The following is an 18711-nucleotide window of genomic DNA, read 5'->3' on the forward strand; positions in this document are numbered from 1 at the left end:
GAAGAGAGCAGTTGCCCCCTCCCCCCCCAGATTCAGAGAGGTCAGGGCACAAAAACAGTGCTGGGCCATCCCAGCATTCAATGGTGGACTGGGGGCAGGGATTTCTGTCCTTGCCCCAAGGCAGGGGTGGTACTCTCAAGGGCTGGGCTCCAGGGCAGACCAACTTTGCCTACATTCTCCTTGGAGACTGACTGGCCTGTGTCTCTGGGCAAGAAACTGCACTCAACCATGGTGCAGTTCCCTTGCTCTGTGGGGCAGTGGACCACATAGGCTGCAGGACCCAGCAGACTGTCGAATGCAATTCTCATCACATGCCAACTCCCTTCCACTGCTTGGCAGAGGCTGATGATAGGGGCTTCCTTAACCACTGCCTTCAGAGAAGGCTGAGAGGAACTGACCCGCCTCCCTCCCGGCTGTGGCTGTGGCTTCCTTCCTTGTCAGTCACGTGGGACTTGGCTCCTGCCCCTGGAGCCTCAGGTCACACAGCTCACTGTGCCTGACCTGCTAGGAGCCGGGAGCAGAGCGCCAGCATGAGTTTGGGGGTCGGCATGCTGACAGCCTTCCTTTTCCTCCTGGGTAAGTGGGGAGCATTAAAGGGAACAGATATTATTCTTCTCTGGCTGGGGGGCAGGTGGTGAGTGAACAGGAAACTGGGACCCTCAGCCCATCAGGACTCCATCCCTAACACAGGGCTGTGTCCCTCTGGACAGAGGGGTTTTCTGACTGACCCGACAGGGAGCAGTCCCCTGTGTTATTTCATTTCAGTTGTAACTTACAAATGTTCCTGGGCTAAGGGAGAAGGAAAGGTCATGTGGCAGAAGGAGCTTCAGACTTGGGATCTAGAAAAATCAGTTTCATCTGTGACTCCACTGTTGACCAACTAGAAGAGACTTCTGAGACTCTGCTACTATTAGTCTCTGAACTAATGAAATGGGAAATAATAATGTTTACTTTTTGGGATTGTCAGACAATTATGTTAAATTTAAATGAGTCCAGTCAAGATAATTTCATAGAAAGAGAAAACATACAGAGGGGGGTGCTGCTGTAGGTTGGCGGGGGAATCCATGTTATTGTCGTATGTCTGAGCCTTTTGGAAACTGAGGCAGCATAAAGGCCACCCTTCAAACCCCTATTCTTGAGATGAAGTCGGAAATATTTCAGACATGTTGCTTAGAGTAACAGGTAATGAACTTATTAGAAGGGATGGGAAAGGGGAAAAGGGGATACTCTCAAGGGAGACAGTGAGTGGGACAGTGTGCTCTTCTGCACATCAGTTTTATTGGGAATCCCAGAGAAGTCTCCTGAGAGTTCCACCCAGGTTCACCTCTTGGCTTTTGACTGGCAGCAGGATGAAATCAGACTTTCAAGTCTCTGCTGCCATAGCAACTCTAGGTCACTTTAGCCCAGGTTCTGCTGACCAGTTTTAACTGGATTCTTAATCCTAAATTCTTACATATTTTATGACTAGGAGGAATTATCTTTATCTCCCTGAATTTTGGGATCTGGTCTGTGAAAAGGTCACAAAAGTCTCTGCCTGTAGGGTAACTTGTGCTTTTCTTATCAACATTATTTTGGATCTGCATTTCTTCTGCAGATAATAGGTAGTTTGCTGAGGAATGTGACATATCCTGTCCACTTAAGCTAGGTAGAGCTGCTGTTAAGTTGTTTCTTAGAAAAGAAGGCATGTGGGGTTCAGCACAGCGGGTCCATTTTGTAGAATTATTCCCTTAACCTCATGTTCCCACCACTAGCATCTGTCTATTCCCTATCATTATTAGGCAGTAGGGTGGACCTGTTATTCAGAACTATCTTTGTCTTTAAAAATCACCTGCAATGCAGTGCATTGAAAGAAGGAAGAAAGGGGGAGAGGCAGAGGCTAACAGAAAAGTAGGGTGAGATAGAAAGTGGGAGAGATAAAATCAAAGAAGTAGACAGAAAGGAAGAAACACAGAGATGTGGAGACAGAATTTCAGTGAGATGGTTCAAAACATTTATAGATGGAGATAAACAGAGACACAGAGATTCACGCTACTTTACAAAGTCCCCTTTGAGATCAACAATTATTTCTTTAAAACGCAGCAGACATACACAAAGATCAACTTTCCCAGAACTTGGATTGAACAACATTCAAAGGCAAGCAAGCTGTCTCCAGATATAAACTTCCATCTGCTGGCAGTAGCATGCATCCTGGACATGGACAAAATTATTCCCAGGGCAGGGGACTCCATCTGAAGCCTGCACTAAGCAGGGATAACACAGACTTTGGCTTCTGGGAGTCAGAATGTCAGACAGATATCTATCAGGTCCCTGACAGTGGCAATGGCAGGATGACAGGAACCAGAAAGCAGAAATTAAAGGTGTGCAGAGTAGCAAACTCAGAGCATGACCTGCTCCGGTGAAGTGACAGAAGGTTAACAGAAGTTTTAAGTGCTCTTTGACTTAGGTAGATACACAAACCAGTCTGTCATGCGGGGAGAAAGGGAATTTGAATTTAAGAAACTCAAAACTGTGCAAATTTTATAAACAGGCAATTCCTTGAAGAACTGCGGGCAATAAACTTTTACAATGCTCAAATTAAAAAATAATAGCACAACATCTAAGATTTTCTAGTGTTTCTGATGTGCCTAGTACTCTGCTAAATTTATATTTTATCATCTGGTCTCCATGACACCTCTCTGTAAAGGTACCACTGTTACTCATGTTTCAGGGATGGGGTTTGAATTTCTTGTCCAAGGCATCTCTGTTTGCTGGTCCTTCATAGTAGAGATAGATAGTGGTCAGGAGTACAGGCTTGTTCTGAACTTTCCGAGTCTCAAGACTTGCTCTGCTTGCTATATGACAGGCTTCAGAGAAATCAGACAAGTTTTTCATCCTCTCTCTGCTCAGTTTTCTCATCTGCAAATTGGGGATAATGATCCTACCTATTCTCTTGTAGGGCTGTTGAGAGAATTAAATTCGTTACCACATTCAAAGCACTCAGCACAGTGCCTTGCATGTGGTGACACTACTGGATGTTAGGGGACTAATTTGTGCTGGTCTTTACGGAAGGCATTTTGACCATATGTTGCAAAAAGGAAGCTGATCACAACCTTTTACCTAGGGATTCCATTTGAAGAATTTTTTTTGTAATGAAATAGCATAAAAGTTCCCAAAGTATTCTATAGGGTGTTATTTAGGACTTGCTGAAACCATAGTGAAAACCAAAAATGACTGACTATCGGTAGGAATCTGGCTAAATCAGATCTGGATAATCAGAATCTGGCTAAATGTTGCAGTGTCCAATATGATTAGATGAAAGACATGATTTTCTATAGACATGAACAGTGAAGAGCGACAAAGTGGTAATTACAGAGCTAGAGTTATGTGGGTGTACTTACGTTTTACAGGTTGCTTATCTAGAGAAAATACAGCAGGTGGTTTACTCTCTTCAGGAAGTAAGATTAAGGGGCATATTTTAATTTCCCTGTGTTGAAATTTTTCATAATGATCTATGTATTCCAAATTTCCAATAAATAAATTTATATTGACAAAGAGAAAAAATAAAAGTCTGTTGAAAGCAAGTTAAGAAAAATTTGGGTTTTACCTTAATCTTACTAGATACCTAGTGGAGTATCTAGTAAGAACTACAAAGTCACCCAAGTAGATGTGAACTGTACCTGGGAGGCTTGAGGGTACATGGGGGCAATCTCTATCCAGTTACCCTGAGATACCAAGGTTACAGGTGTAAGCCGGGCTTGAGGACTCAGGCACACTATTTTTTCCTCCCAGGGTAGCTAGAGTTTTTGAAACAATTTTTTTAATATTCCAAAACAATTTTTTTTAAAAAAATACAGAGCTTAATGTAGCAAATATTTATAAAGCCAACACCCTGAATTAATAAATATTAAAATTTTGTGGGTTTTAAAAGACATATGTAAGTAGCTAAATCAACCATGGAAGAAATAGAATATTAGAAATGGAGTCACAGTCCTCTGATAATGTTTGCTACATTATCAGTCTTTCCTTTGTGTGTTTACGTTTTCTATCTTGTCTAAAAAACATTTTTAAAACATTTTTTACCTTAAAATGATTGCTTTCTTTATGATTAGGGCTTTCATTTATTTGAAATGTATTTTTGTAAATGGATTAAAGATCTAAGATTGATTTTTGTACATGAAACGAGAATTGTCCTAATATCATTTGTTTAATAATCTGTCCTTTCTCTCCTGCTTTGGGATGTTTCCTCTATTCTATGCCCAATTAACAGAAGTTTGAACTGTTAGTGGGCTTTGTATTCTGTGACACTTTTTATACCTGTCTAAATTTGAATAAGGTCATGCCATTTTATTTATGATAGTTTATTAATCTTGCTAACTTCTAGGAAAGTTTACCTCCTGTGGGTTTTTTAAAAATAGGTTTGGGGATTGAATCCATGGTGCTTTACTACTGAGCAACATCCCAGCCTTTTGTATTTTTTGTTTTGAGATAGGGTCTCGCTAGGTTGACAAGAATAGCCTCGCACTTTCGATGCTCCTGTCTCAGGCTGCTCAGTTGCTGGGATTACAGGTGTGCACCACCATGTGCAGTCAATCTGTCATTGTTAGAATCACCTCTGCTCTGAATTTACCTTACTCTCCATGGTGGAGCTCTTTCCTCTAAAACATGGTAAAATCCCACTTCCTGAGAGCTGACCCCAGCTGATCCCAGCTCTGTTTCTCCTCCCAGAACTTCCATGTGGGACTCACTCATTTATCATGAACAAAAGGAGGATGTTCTTATTATAATCATGCCCATTTTGACAGATGAGGAAATTGAGGCATGAAGAGCTTGGCTTCAAACTGAGGTATTTTGATGCACAAAGCTACATTTTTAATTGAAACACCAAACTGCCTCTCTGTTGAGAATGGAAAGGGGTGCCATTATGAAAACTTACATGAATTTTTAAACTGTTTTTTCCTCCAAATTTTAATTTCAACCATAAGAAAAGTTGCAAGAATAAGAGATGCACAAAGATACTTGTATGATTTGTCTGTTGTAAACAATTTACCTTATTTGCTTTATCCTATGTTTCTCTTTCTCTGTGTGTATTCCTAAATATATCAGTGTGTATTTCTTAAGAGTGTAGCAACCTGGAGGGAACTGGAGGACTTCATGTTAAGTGAAATAAGCTGGGTGAAAAAAGACAAATACTGCAGGTTTTCACTCATTTGGGAGAGCTAAAAAAAAAAAAAAGAAATCAATCTTATAGAAGAAGAGAGTAGAACAGTGGCCAATGGGAACAGAGAAGAGTGACGGGGGCGGAGAGGAAGGAGAGAAGTTAGACAACAGTTCCCAGAATACATTCGGGTGAGAGGAATGAATTCTGGTGTTCTATAGCACAGTAGGGTAACTCAGTCTACAATAATTATGACCTATTTTATAATTACTAGAAAATTCCCAAGTTTCCCAACACATGGAAACAATAAGTGTTTGAGGAGACAGAATTGCTAACTGCCCTGATTTGATTATTATACATTTATATAATTTATCAAATTATTATACATACACCATAAAGATGCACAAATATTATGTGTAAATTAGAAAAATAATAGAGACATTCTCTTATATAATCGTAGTGCAGTCACCCACTTTAGGAAATTAACATTGACAAGACACTTTTGTACTGATCAAATTCCAATATTTTCAATGGTAGTTTCTATGCCTCCAGGACAGACACAGGGGCTGTGTTACACAGGGTAACTGTGTTGCTTTAGCTTTCTGTAGTCTGGAACATCTCTTTAGCCTGTGTGTGTCTTTCATGACAGTGATATTTTTTGAAACACGTAGTTTCCTGTCAACCTCTTCTTCTCCAGAGAACTATCTTCATTGGGGGTTTGCCTGATATTCTCTAATGATCAAATTTAGTTCATACATTCCTACCAGAAGATTCCACAGCTCATGTAGAAGATTCTATAGCTCATTCTGTCATTCTCAGGGTTCATGTCTGGAGGAAAAGGGTATATGACAAAGACTGATGTCCTCTGGACATAATGATAGCTTTCAGATTATGGTTGTTCCAATTCTAAATAAATGGTTTGTTACCAGCCCATCAGAATTTTTCAGTTTTGCCAAAATATGGACCTAAGAATAGCTATTGAAAATATCTAGTAAAATTTCTAGGCATTTTATTAGAGGTCTATAGCTCCCTTCTAAAAAAGCTGCCATATAAAATATTCCTTTGGACTCTAATTCCAACCGGAATGTCAGCCATCTGTCTTTGTTTCAATGTTGTTGGAAAGCATCCATTGAAATGTATGTATTATTATAATCATGATAATAAAAGAAGTCCAATATCACTTTAATTATGTTCCAGGGCCTAAAACATTCTTCATGGAAGGAGCCAGAGTTATTGAAGTGAGCAGAGGTTTTTTTCTTCTGCCTTAATTTATAATGAAAAGATGGCAGAGGCCGGGGTAAAGAGAATTAAATTCGTTTTTATCTTACAAGTCAAAGTCATCACTTTATTCCTTGGCTCTTAGTCCCTGAGATCTTTGTAAAAATCTTTCCTGACAGCTTTTCCCCTGTTCCAATTTCCTGCCAAGACGATGGTTTAGAATTGTGTGGTGCGAGGATGTTAGTGAAAAAGAATTCTTGGTGCATTCGTTTTCCTTTGCTGAATAATAAATCATCACAAATATAACAAAAGAAAGAGAATACACTGGGGTCTCTTAGCAAGTCAGCAGAAGGTAAGAGAAGAGGCTGGGACCTCAGGTAAGCAGAGGAAATTTCTCAACAGAGCAAGAATTCTCTGACAGCAGATACCCTCACCTTGTTCCTGATCTTAGTGGAAAAGTACTTTGTTTCTCACATTAAATTAGGTGGTGGTGGAGGGGAGGGTAAATGGTGTTCATCAATGTGAAGAAGTTTCCCTCTATTTTTTTTTGGAAAGTTTTTTTTATCATGAATGTAGAATCTTGTCAAATGTGTTTCCTGTGTTGTCTGATGATGTGACTTTTCTTCTTTCACCTGTTTGTGTGGTAGATGATGGAGATTGATTTTCAAACATCCAGCCAGCTTGGTATCCTGAAAAACTCCAGTTGGTCATGATGTTTAATTCTTTCAATATATTGCTGAATTCTCAAACTCCTGGACTCAAGTGATCTTTCCACCTCAGCCTCCCAAGTGCTGGGACTACAGGCACATGCCACTCTGTACAGCTTCCTATGTTGCTGAATTCTGCTTGCGGATATTTTGTTAAGGGTTTTTGTAACTATATTCATGAGGTAGACTGTCTCGTGTTTTTCTTTTTTGTATTGCCTTTGTATGGACTGAATAGCAGGGTAATGCTAGTTTCAAAACTGAATTAGGAAGTGTTTCCCCCTGTTCTCCTTTCTGGGTAGAATTGTGTAGAATTGTTAATAATTCTTTAAGCTCTCTCTAGAATTTTCCCATGAAATGGTCTGGGCCTACAAACTGGTTTTTTTTTGTTTTGTTTTGTTTTTTTTTGCGGGGGGAATTAATAAATTATGAATTCAATTTCCTTTATAATTATAGGGCTACCTAAAGTATCTGTTTCATATTGGGTCACTCTTGGTAATTAATACTTTCTGAAAAATTGGTCCATTTTTCTAAGTCATTGAGGTTTTGTGAATAGAGTTTGTCGACAGCATTCCTCCATCATCCATGGTCATGGTCATCGTCATCATCATTGCTATTTTGCTGTCCGCAGGATCTGGAACATCAGTCCCATTTCATTCCTGATATTGATAACTGACATCTTCTTTCCTTTTTTTTTTTTTTGTCAGTCTTATCAGAAGTTTTTCAATTTGATTATCTTTTCATAGGACAAACTAATTGTTTCACTGGTTTTCTCTGCTGGATTTTATTGATTTTGCTCTTTCTTTATTATTTGCCTTCTTCTGCTTGTTCTGGGTTTATATTGCTGTTCTTTCCCTAATTTCTTAAAGTGGCATCTTAGTTGGGTGATTTAAGTCTTTTCAGATGAGAGCATTTAGTGCCATAAATTTCCCTCTCAGGACTGCTTTAGCGATGTTCCACAAAAATTGATGTGTTTTATTTTCATTTGCTTAATAAATAAAAGGGTCCTCAGGATTTCCTCAGGACTTCCCCTTTGACCGTGGATTATTTGGAGGTATTATTAGCTTTCAAGTTTGCCGTCGTCTTTCTTTTATTGATTTCAAGTTGATTCCATTGTGATCAAAGAACTCAATCTGTATGATTTCAGTTCTTTTAAATTTGTTGAGGCTTGGCCCAGTGCACGTGTTGTCTTGATCTTGTGTGTGTGTGTGTGTGTGTGTGTGTGTGTGTGTGTGTGTGTGTTAACTGTATATTGCTTTTCTAGTGGTCACTCTAGGTTTTACACTATGTACACATAACACCACAGTCTTCTGCTGTCATTTTAATGGTTCAGTGAAATGTAGAAACTGTGCCACTTTGTTCCTTTGTCTTCTCTCATTTATAGTTGTCTTAAATATTTCCTTTACCTTTGAGGACTGTGTTAGATAGCATTATCAATTTTTAAGCTTCAAGCATGAAGCGTGATTTAACAACATTAAAAGGAGAATGAAAGTCTATTTTATTTCCTCATATTTTTACTCTTTCCTGTGTTTTTTTCTCACTTCCAGAATTCCTTGTTGTATCTTTTCATTTCTGTTTGGAGAACTTCCTTTAGCCATCCTTGCAGGTTAGGTATGCTGATGGCTAACTTTCTGAGTGTTCTTTATCTGAGGAGGTCTTGCTCTCTCCTTCTTTCCTGAAGGACATTTTCACTGGATATGGGATTTGGAAGGTCATCCTTTTTTCCTTTGCTTCCTTTTGGTCTCTGTGTTTTCTAGTGAGAAATCCATTTTTAAATCAAGTTCTTCTCCTTCTATATGTAAGGTAGTTTTTAAAACTGTTTTCAAGAATTTTATTTTGTTTGTCATTTTAATAAGTTTGACTGTGAAATATCTTAGTGTGGTTTTATTTGAGTTTATCCTGTTAGACTTTGTTCAGCTTCTAAAATTTCTATGTGTCTTCTGCCAGATTTGAAAAGTTTTCAGCCATTATCTCTTCAAATCCTTTCCATTCCACTCTCTTTCTTTGGTCCTAGGACTCTAATGGCAGAATGTTAGGTTGTTATAATCCCAAAGTTCTTGAAGCTCTGTGTATTTTAAAATTCTATTTCTCTTAGTTGCTCAGGTTGGAGATACACATATATAGTCTTCAAGTTCCCAGATTCTTTCTTTTGTTCTCTTTATTCTGCTATAGCATCCGTTGATTGAGTTTTTATTTCAGTTATTATATTTCAGTTCTAAGATTTCATTCAGTTCTCTATATCTTCTAATCTTTTTTTGTTTGTTTGATTAGATTTTCTATTTCCTTGATGAGACTTTCTGTTTTCCTATTTCAAGCATTTTCATAATTGCTCTTGGAAACATTTATATAATAGCTACTGTACATCTTTGTCAGATAACTTTGATATCTGGGTCACTTTGTCATTGTTATCTTTTGATTATCCTTTTTCTTTCAGATAGATAGTTTCCTGATTCTTTCTTTGACAATTGGTTTTCATTTTGGGTATTATGTTATGAAACTAAATCTTATTTAGATTTTCTGTTGTAACAGCCATCCTCAGACATCATTTTAGTTGAAGAAAAGGAATATTTCCTCATTGCTGTTAGATGGTTAGAAGTATAAACTCCTCTCCTGGCCTTTGTTGGGACCTGATGGCAGTGAGGCTCCTGACCCAGTTACTAGTGGGTCAGGTGGGAGTCCAGGCTCCTCCCTAGGCCCTTGCTGGCACAGGGGTGACCCACTACTCCTTACCATATGTTCTTCACTGACAGAGGGGTGGGGCGACCCCCTGACTGCTGGGAAGTGGTGGGTGTCCTGAGTCTCCACTAGTAGTCTTCTTCTACAAGTAGAGTGAGTCATAGCCAGGTGGGGTCAGGAATCCAGGTTCTCTGTGTGGTCTCCACTGACACACCTGGGGGTAGGAACTTTTTCTATCTGTTAGGGACAAAAGTCCCTGACTCTGTGGGAGCACCCTTGTTGGGCAGTTGTGGCTCCTTGTTGCATCTAGTGAGGATGGAAATCTAGGTCACTCCTTGGCTTTATCAATGAAGGTGGAGTTGGGGGTGGGGCCATGGTGTTTTCTCTGCTGACTGATCAGAGTATTTTGGCCTTCTAGGCTCTCCCTCTCCTAGTCCTCTGGTTAGTGAGGACTGGCCTTTTTTTTTTTTGAGGGGGGTGTGTGTCTCTATCTATGACCCTTTGCATATCTGGGTTGGCAGCTTTTCCTGTACCCCGTCTGGGATATATACAAAACCAAATTCAAATAAATTCACTTTCTTGTTATTTCTGGGATCCCAAGGTCCCTAGCCAGTCTGCCTTCTTCTACCTTTTAGGTTCTACTTATATTTGTTTATAAATATAGTATGGAGGGGTTTTTAGCTATATTTAGTAAGAGGAATAGGGGAGAGTAAGCCTATTTCATCTTCCCAGAAATGGAAGTCTGAAATGAGTTTCTAAGCCCTTGGAGGGTGGATGATTTGGAGTAATGCTCTTTGGGGAGGGGGCCTAAACAATTACACATCCCTTAGATACACATTTCTGATCCTAGAGGCTCCTCAAGGGGAGGAAATATTCCATGAGGTAAGGGAGTGAGGAGCCACACAGGCAGAGTGGCTGCTAGGAAAGCCCCAGGTTCTCAGCCCCCCAAGAGAGTGACAGCTGAGCCCAAATGGCTGAGCCCAAAAGGCTGAGCCAGACTGCCTGATACACCATCAACAGACTTTTCCACTAGCTCCCAAATTAAACCATCTGTGTTTTTTTCTTTAAAGTCACTGTAAGCATCTGTGTCACACCCAGACCCTCATTTATCCACCAGCACTGCCTGAACCATTCCTTTTATTAAATTTGATTCCATTAAGTAACCGGCTAATGGTTCTCAGTAAGACAAACTAGGCTTGCTCTCTCCTGCTTGTCTGCACAAAACAGATGAGCAGCTAGGGAATTCCTGCCTGGAGCCCAGCTGCACCCACCTCACAGACCTGGTCAAACCCTGTGAACTTCCATACTATCAAGAAGTTGCTGTCCAGGGGAAGAGGTAAAGGGCTTGGAACAGGGTCCACAGGCTATCCCAGAAGACTGGGACACTTACACATCCAGAGCTTTCTCTTTGAGAAAGTAAACACTGGTTTGCACCAGACTTGACTGGGACATAAAAATAGTGAGGAGTTGACAGTTTGTGGGAAGGACAGTTGCAATGCAGTGTGTTAACTGCTGAGATGAGGGAGGCTCACAGGAAATGGAGGAAAAGCAACTGATCCAAACTGATGTGTCCAGGAGGGCTTCCTGGAGGATGAATCCTATTAAGTGTGAACTGTTTATGCTCCTCCTAGCTGAAGTCTTCTAGTAGCTTTTCTCTGTTGTTAGCAGTAACCAAAGTGTTTGCTGCGTCCACAGGGTTCCCAGCCCCAGCCCAGGCTCTGCCACACAGAATACCCATCCTGCTCCCATTCAACCTCAAGGCCTCCTCACATACCTGCTTCCTCTGTATGGAATCCATGCTGCTCTCTTCAGAGCCATGGAGATGCTCCTGTTTCCTGTTGTACTGTCCCCTGGGTTAGGGCAGGGATCTGGTCATATTGGGATGCTGCTCCAGCACCTGTCCAGTAACTGGCAATTGTTTGTGAGCTAATTAGTCCATGAAGTGCGATGTCAGCTTCAGAAAGCTGATCTGTAGGAAGTGTGTGCAGGAATGAATCTGATTGGAATTTACTCCTGAGACATAAAGTTGAGAGGACAGCCCCTGCTGAGGCTGGGGACATGTGAGGGATGAGGCTCAGAGGTGAGCAAGGGCCAGTGGAGCAGGAGGCCATGTGTTGGGGCAGGGGAAACCCCAGGCTAGTGGTGGCTCTAGGGACTAGAGAGGGAGAGAGGAAATGCTTTTATTTAAGTCACTAGTAGACCAGACACTGAGGTAGCCATGCTTCCTTCCTCCCTGCACTTGGAAGTCTTCTGTGGTGGGGCAAACTTGACATGACTCAGAGGTTGGGGGAAATCCAGTGGTTGCATTGAACTCCACAGGGAGTTTGACTGGGGTAGGCCTCATCCCCATTTCTGGAGGGCATGGGAGCTCCAGGTGACAGGGGCCAAGCCTGGTTTCTTCCTGCTCTACCTATAAGACCTTGGCACAAGTTGAAGCATTTGGCAGAACTGAACCTCCCACTCCAGAAGAAGACCCCCAGGGGAGTAGACAGAAGGGCCCTGAGTGGGGCATTCTGTGCTGGGATGTTTAAGGGACTTGATTTATAGCTTAAATATCTCGTTGTGTGGCATGCCCTGGGCTCTGCAAATGTCAAGAGTGTCCTTTAAAAGGACACTAAAGTGGAGGTGCCCAGTGCATAGCAGGGCTTACTGAAGAGGCTCTCCTGGTAAATGGAGGCAGATGTCTCTGCTTGGCCTTCCTGGCTTTGCCAAGGGGTTCCAGTATTGCCAAGGAGTTCTGCATGCTGCTGTTCTCTCTGCAGTGTCATGGCTCCTTCCTGTGCACCAGGCCAGCTGTCATCCCACAGCCCCACTCCCTGGGCACACACTCCCCTCAGCCAGGTCCCTCAGGACTCAGAGCAAAGCTTCCCAGAGGCTGAAGAGCACCGTATGAATATTGCATGAATAATAATAACCCCACCACTTAGCGGTTATACAACGCTTTCCTCTTCCACAATACTTTACCATCATTAATTAGTTATTCCGCATTGCTTCCAGCCTCCCTTGCTCTCTCTGCAAAGGCAGGCCCTGAGATTCACTCTTGAAAATAGGCCTGCACAGATCTGAAACCCCAGCAACTTGCTAGCATTATGCTGGCTTTAGAAGTGTTCAGCTTAGCCACCTCTCAGCAATGGTGGAGACCTGTGCTCTTGTTGGAAGGGCCACTCCTTTCTGATCTGATCACTAACTCCAGAGCCACCTCCTGAAGCACTCTGTTCCCCTCTTCTCCCACGATCCCCAGAAAAGCAGAGGACGCTGTCTCAAGTGAGTGGCGAGCTTGCTAATGGAAGGATGGCTAACACCTGTGCCTCACTTTGGACACACCCACACACCTCCAGGGAGTCCACCCAGCCACACTCTGTGGGAGTCACTGAGTTTGGAGCTGTATCATGTCTGGCCCAAGGCCATTGGCTAAGCAATAGCTGGCAGAATGGGGACTCTTGTTTCCAGTAGAGTTCCCTGGAATATATCTCTTGATTTCAGTGTCCCTCTCTCCCACCTCCCCTGAGCTGTAGGGAGGTTTTCAAGCCCTCATGGAGCAAACCCATTCCACAGTGAGAATGGAAACGGGGAGTGTTCTGGCTGTAGGTCCTCTGCTCTGGCCTTCCCTGAACAGCGCTTCCCAGTTCCCTTTCTCCCAGCACTTCTTGAGATTTCCGCAGCTCCCTTGCCAAGTGTGGCAAGTGTCCCCCTGCTAACTTGTCACCACCTCCTGGTCAGAATGGACCTGGGGGGGTCCCTGGAAGACTCCCTTTTGCAAGAGCTCTGGCCCCTGAAGTACCCCTAGTTCTACCTTGGACCCAAGCTGGCTCCGGCCTCCCGCCTCTCCATTAGCCTGAAGAGGTATTGATCAGTTTGGCTTCTGTGAGCTGAGTGTTTTAATCCCAGTGTGTGAATCTTTAAGAATTAATTAGCAAAGATTGCTCAGGAAAAACAAAGTGGGCACAAGTTTTGATACTGTCTGGTCACCCACCATTATTGTTCTCCTCTTAATTACGGTGCTATTTCTGGAAGCCGGCACTCACTCATGCTTCACGGCCCCCGTCGGCCTCTCTATCTTCCCAGTGGCCTTCTGTGGCCTCCTGCTTCCTGTTTCTGCCGAGGGCTGCCATGTCCTGGCTGGTTGCACCAGCACTGACGCTGGAAAGCCCCGGCAGCCTCAGCTTACCCACGCCTGGGGCAGTGTGGCTCAAGGGCAAGAACATAGAGGCTTTGAAGTAGTCTTAACATGAGGGAGGGCCAAGTGCTCTAGCCCCATGATGTGGCCAGCTTGGGTGCGGGCCCTGGAGGCTGGCCATGGGTCTCTCTCCTCTGCTTGTTCAAGGACCCTTATTTGCCCACAAAGCTGGCTGCATCTTATTGGTGCGCTGGCTGCCTCCACCCTACTGAGCCTCCTCCTTGAGTTCACAAGTCCCTGGCACCCTCTCAAGCCTCGTGTTTTTTATTCTGGTCCTCTTCCTTTGCTAGACACCTAACCCTATCCCACCACCCACCCTTTCCACTGCCTTATCTTCATTAGTTCCTACTGGTCCATTTGGCTATAATTTAAACAATAATACTCCTGGGAACTTCTCTGACACCATGGAATGTCCCCCTTGGCCCTCCCAGATGGCTATTTGCTGTGTGTGGACTTACACGTGCTAGCAAGGACACCCTTGGTGTGGTATTAATTACTCACTCCTATCTTCCCAGGGGTTGCGAGTCTTCAGCTAGGTTTGTGAAGCAGGCGGTTGCTCTGATTGCTTGTGTGTGGGAACCAGGGGTCATTCACAGGCCCCCATGAGGCCCTGCAGCCCTCTCTGCGTGGCCCTCTCTCCTATGTTTTTCTTTGGCTCCAACCCACAGAGCTCTCTGCCTGGCAGGTTTGGTTCCTGCCCCAAGTCTAGGTCCTTTCAGAGAAAGGATGGGGCACACAGAGCCATGGGGTGGGGGTGGGGGTGGGGGTTGTAAACGTCCTGTTTACTTGAAGTTTGGCTGCTGGAGTCAAGCTCTGATGAGACAGGAAGAAGGTGACCCAGGAGGAGCAAGTTCAGGTGGTTTCTGGGTTTAGGACAGGGCGTCTGAAGTTTCTGCAAGTCATGGTGGTATCAAGTAAGGCCCTAGACCCTGGAAGCCACACAGACGGTGGGAGTGGGAGACCCACGGAACCAGCCAGCTCACCTGTCCCCTGGCATTTTTCTGGAGAGAGGGCTGAAGTGACACAGAATCCAGTGTAGGTGTGCTTCACTGCCAGACAGACTCATGGAGAGCTGGAAAGACCAGCAGCTGGCCTTATTTTTCTAAGCAGTGCACGTGTTGCTGAGCTCTGAGGGAGGGAAGGGGCTGCCAGCACCCACACCACCCAAACCAGCTGTATAGAAAGATGTGCTTCATGTTCTGCTCTGATCTCCAAGGTCAGCTGACCTTGCAGGGAGAGAGACACAGGACAAATGATGGAGAGGAAAGAGCTATCCCAGTGGGACCCTTTTTATACACTAGGGTGTTGGGAGATAAGTGAGGCCCAGTGGCATGAAGCCTAGCTGAACTGTCCCCCTTTGACTCTGCAAGTTGAAGTCCCTTTCTGAACCTATCTCATCTGCTCTGAGTGCCAGCTATGTGTCACCAGACCCTGGACCCTGCAGACTCATAGCTTGCTGGGGAAGATGGAGGTGTTCACGGGGGCTCTCGTGGTCTCAGAGTCACACGGGCATGCTAGGTCTTGATCTGTTTCTCTGTGGTTGAACTTGGCTTGGATCCGGAGGCCCCATATTGCTCAGTGCTAGATACTTGATCTTATCACTTCAAACCACTTCTGGTTTAATGTTCAGTAGCTTTGAGGTAACTGCTCAGTCAGTTTAGGATTCTTCCTTTCCCCTTTTTCCCATTTACCAAGGAAAAGAATCCAGGTTCCAAAGGGTCCCCTGTGTCATCCTGGTCCTAGGGAGAAACAGATCACCCTGAGTTGTTGGTGTCCTCCATGACTCAGAGCAACCTCAGGCCAGCAAAAAGTGTAAGGGGAGAGGCATGCCAAGGTGTGATCCTGTACTAACAGAGGCCAATGGAGGATTTTTAGAGAAGGTGGCTTTTGTGCAAAATCTTGAAGGTTAAGTGAGAACTTTCCACAGGGACAAGAAGCAGGTATTGCATTGATGATAACAGCATGTGCAAAAGCCCAGAGGCACATAGGGTTGCGTTGCTTTGTTTATACAATCTCATCAGGTATATTTGAGGCTGCCCCATGTGGCTCCTCATTTTGTGGTCAGCATTCTCCACTCCTTTCCCTGCCTCACCAGCCTGATTTTTAATGATGCTGCATCAGGCCTGTCACTTCATTCATTAGGATTCTTCAGATTGCAGATGACAGCTACTTAGCTCAGATAAAATTAAGAAAAAGAAGGCATTTCCTTACTGAGGCAACTGAAAAGTTCAGAGAGAGGTCGTTCACGCACAGCTAGATTCAGGAGCTCAAAAACTGTCATTTGGACTTTGTCTCTGCTTTACCCTCTGCAGCCTCAGGCTTCCTTTAGCCTCGTAATAATCGATTCCAGAAAATACTCATGGGTTTCAATATTTTCTCCCTAAATTCCAGAGTTCAATCTTACTGGCCTGAATTGGGCCACTTGCCCCAGCCCTTGACCAATCCCTGTTGACAGGAGTAAGAAATATGCTAATTGACCAGTATGGGTCACATGTCCATCTAGGAGCCTTTCCTGTAAGAATCCCATGAAGGTCATTCCCTAGAGAGAAACCAAGGTGCCACTAGCAGGTAAAGAATCAGGGGAGGTGGGACCACCCCAAACCCTGTTCAGACTCCCTCCACTGGTGAAAATCAAGGTTTGCAGGAAGGTGCTGAGCATCTACTGTGACACACTGGATTTTTCTTGAGTGTGATTCCTATTTCCTTCACTACACTTGAGCTCCTTCATGGGGGATGTGGGTCTGTGATTGCTTGTGGATCTCCCCTCAGCACCCTCTAGCTCCCTTGTTTATTTGTGTAGACTCTGTGAAAAAAGAACGGATGTCTGGTCTAGACATTTGAAACCCCTTCCTCTAGCTGAGAAGGTTGGAATTCATGGGATCTAAAGTTAGGAGCCATTCTGCAATATTTAAGTTCCAAGATGAATACAGGCAGGCAACAATTGACAAACACTCAGGGCAGCCTCTTTCTATTTTTAGTTCAGATACTTATAGAATGACATCTGAGTGCTCAAACGCCCACTGGCCTACAACTGGGAGTCACACAGCCTGATTCTGCCCAAATAAGGGTGGCAAAAACTGTTAGTCCCCCAGTAAGGGTGGACCCAACAGGTGGACAGCACAGAGAGGTCTGGATGCCAGGGATGGGCCCTTAGTGGGTCAGATTCCAACTGAGTTGGGCAAGGCCACACCATGCCTTCTGCTCCCTCCATAACAGCTCGCCTTGGTTTTCTCGAAGAGCCCTGCTGTCTTCCTCTGGAGACAGTAGTGTGTTCCCGGAGGCCAAAAGGCTTTGGGATAATTTACTTTCGCAGGAGGCTCCTTGTTTCCTGGAAGCTCTTTGCAGAGTAAGCCAGAAGTTGGAAGGGCTGCAGAGAGGGGACTGGAACCTGCCACCTTGGCAGGAAGGGGCAGAGTATCAAGTCCAAATGGGGCATCAGCCAGAAGGCAGAGACTCCCAATCAAGAGTCCATGGCGTGTTTTTGTACAAGTGGGAAAAAGAGCACCTGTATTCAGGACCCCAGCTGACCACACATCGAGGTTATATGGGTATAGACTAAGGAAGGCTCCTGAAAGTTCCAGAATCTCAACAGGCCCATCTAGAGGCAACTGCAGGGGCCATAATCCAATTCGGCACTTGGTTTAGTATGGACAGTCGAGGAGATGTGTCAGCTAATCTCATAGGGCTGGTGACAGCAAGTGGATGGGTTCAAGCCAGATGTGGCCAGTAAGTCTACTGGTTAGGAGGTCCTTGCATCATACCCTCTCCCATAGCAGGGACACTAGCCTAATGCAACCAGCCTTTCTTAGTCCCCTTAGACTCTCCTCTGGGTCTGAGAGCCCATCCTCTGGGTACTAAGCTCCCTCCTCCTTTTGGTATGAGAGCCTATAGAATTCCCTCAGAGAACATGCAGTGAGGGTCTTGCTGGTTCTCTACGTGTGGGCTTTTCCTAGGGTCTGAACAAGGTGCAGAACATTCTGGAATCCTCTGGCTGTGCTGACAAGCCCTGCTAGGATCATCCATGCTCCTTTGTAGAGCCAGGGGACATCAGCTTTGGGGCTTGCGGGGGTGGGGGGTCTGTGGCCCAGGAGGCCCTCCCCCCACTCGTGACCCTGGCAGGAAGCAGAGGTTATCTGGCAAAGCAGGTATGCTCAAGTTCCTCACCCAGAGAATCCCTCTAGAATGCAGGTCAGAGCTCCGCATGCAGACAGAGGGCTGCATTGAGGGATTTCCCTCCCTGAGGAGGGGAAAGGCTGCCGCCGAGTGGTGAGTGGTGGTTGGGCTGGCTAGGAGGAATTACAGGGATGTTGGAGGGCACAGCTCCACCATCCAGGTGTCTCCCTGCAGTGAACTCCACAGAGGACATTCACTCAGACCCTAAGGCCCACACGAGAAGGAGGGCCTGAAGTCCAAAGGGTCAAAGGGCCAGGGAGAGGGCAAGCCTCAGGGCTTAGAGGGGACACAGGATGGAGCCCGAGGATGGTGTCAAAGGGACCTGCCCCTGTACGGGGCTGAGCTGATTGCCAGCCATGAACGCAGGGAAGAGCAGTGAGAACCGAGTGTTCAGGACAGTGCATTCTCCTCTCTTCCATCAGCGGTCAGAGCTGCCCAGGCAAAGCCTCTGGGTGGATCCCCTGTATGTCGACTTGTGTTTCTCTGTGCACACTTCTCTCTGTGGCTCTCACATGCTTTCTAATCTGTGCCCTTAATTCTTTTTCTGTCAAAATTTCATCTCAGGCTGGAATAAAGTTTTCAGACTGGATGCTCCCTACTGAGAGCCACAGTCACCAAGGGGAAGGTCC

The 18711-nt window shown here is 44.6% G+C and overlaps 1 protein-coding gene across 3 annotated transcripts in view; it reads left to right on the forward strand.

The window, feature by feature from the left end:
- The first annotated feature begins 447 nt into the window (after window positions 1-447).
- Window positions 448-18711, forward strand: part of Tmem273 (transmembrane protein 273) — a 35844-nt gene continuing 17580 nt past the window's right edge. For all 3 annotated transcript variants that reach the window (XM_071611280.1, XM_027947919.2, XM_027947920.2), the window contains exon 1: window positions 448-576. In XM_071611280.1, the coding sequence (XP_071467381.1) occupies window positions 531-576 (46 nt within the window). In that variant the 5' untranslated portion in view covers window positions 448-530. The remainder of the gene's footprint in view (window positions 577-18711) is intronic.

This window comes from Marmota flaviventris, chromosome 4 (genome assembly GCF_047511675.1).
Source record: "Marmota flaviventris isolate mMarFla1 chromosome 4, mMarFla1.hap1, whole genome shotgun sequence".
NCBI classification, from domain to species: Eukaryota; Metazoa; Chordata; class Mammalia; order Rodentia; family Sciuridae; genus Marmota; species Marmota flaviventris.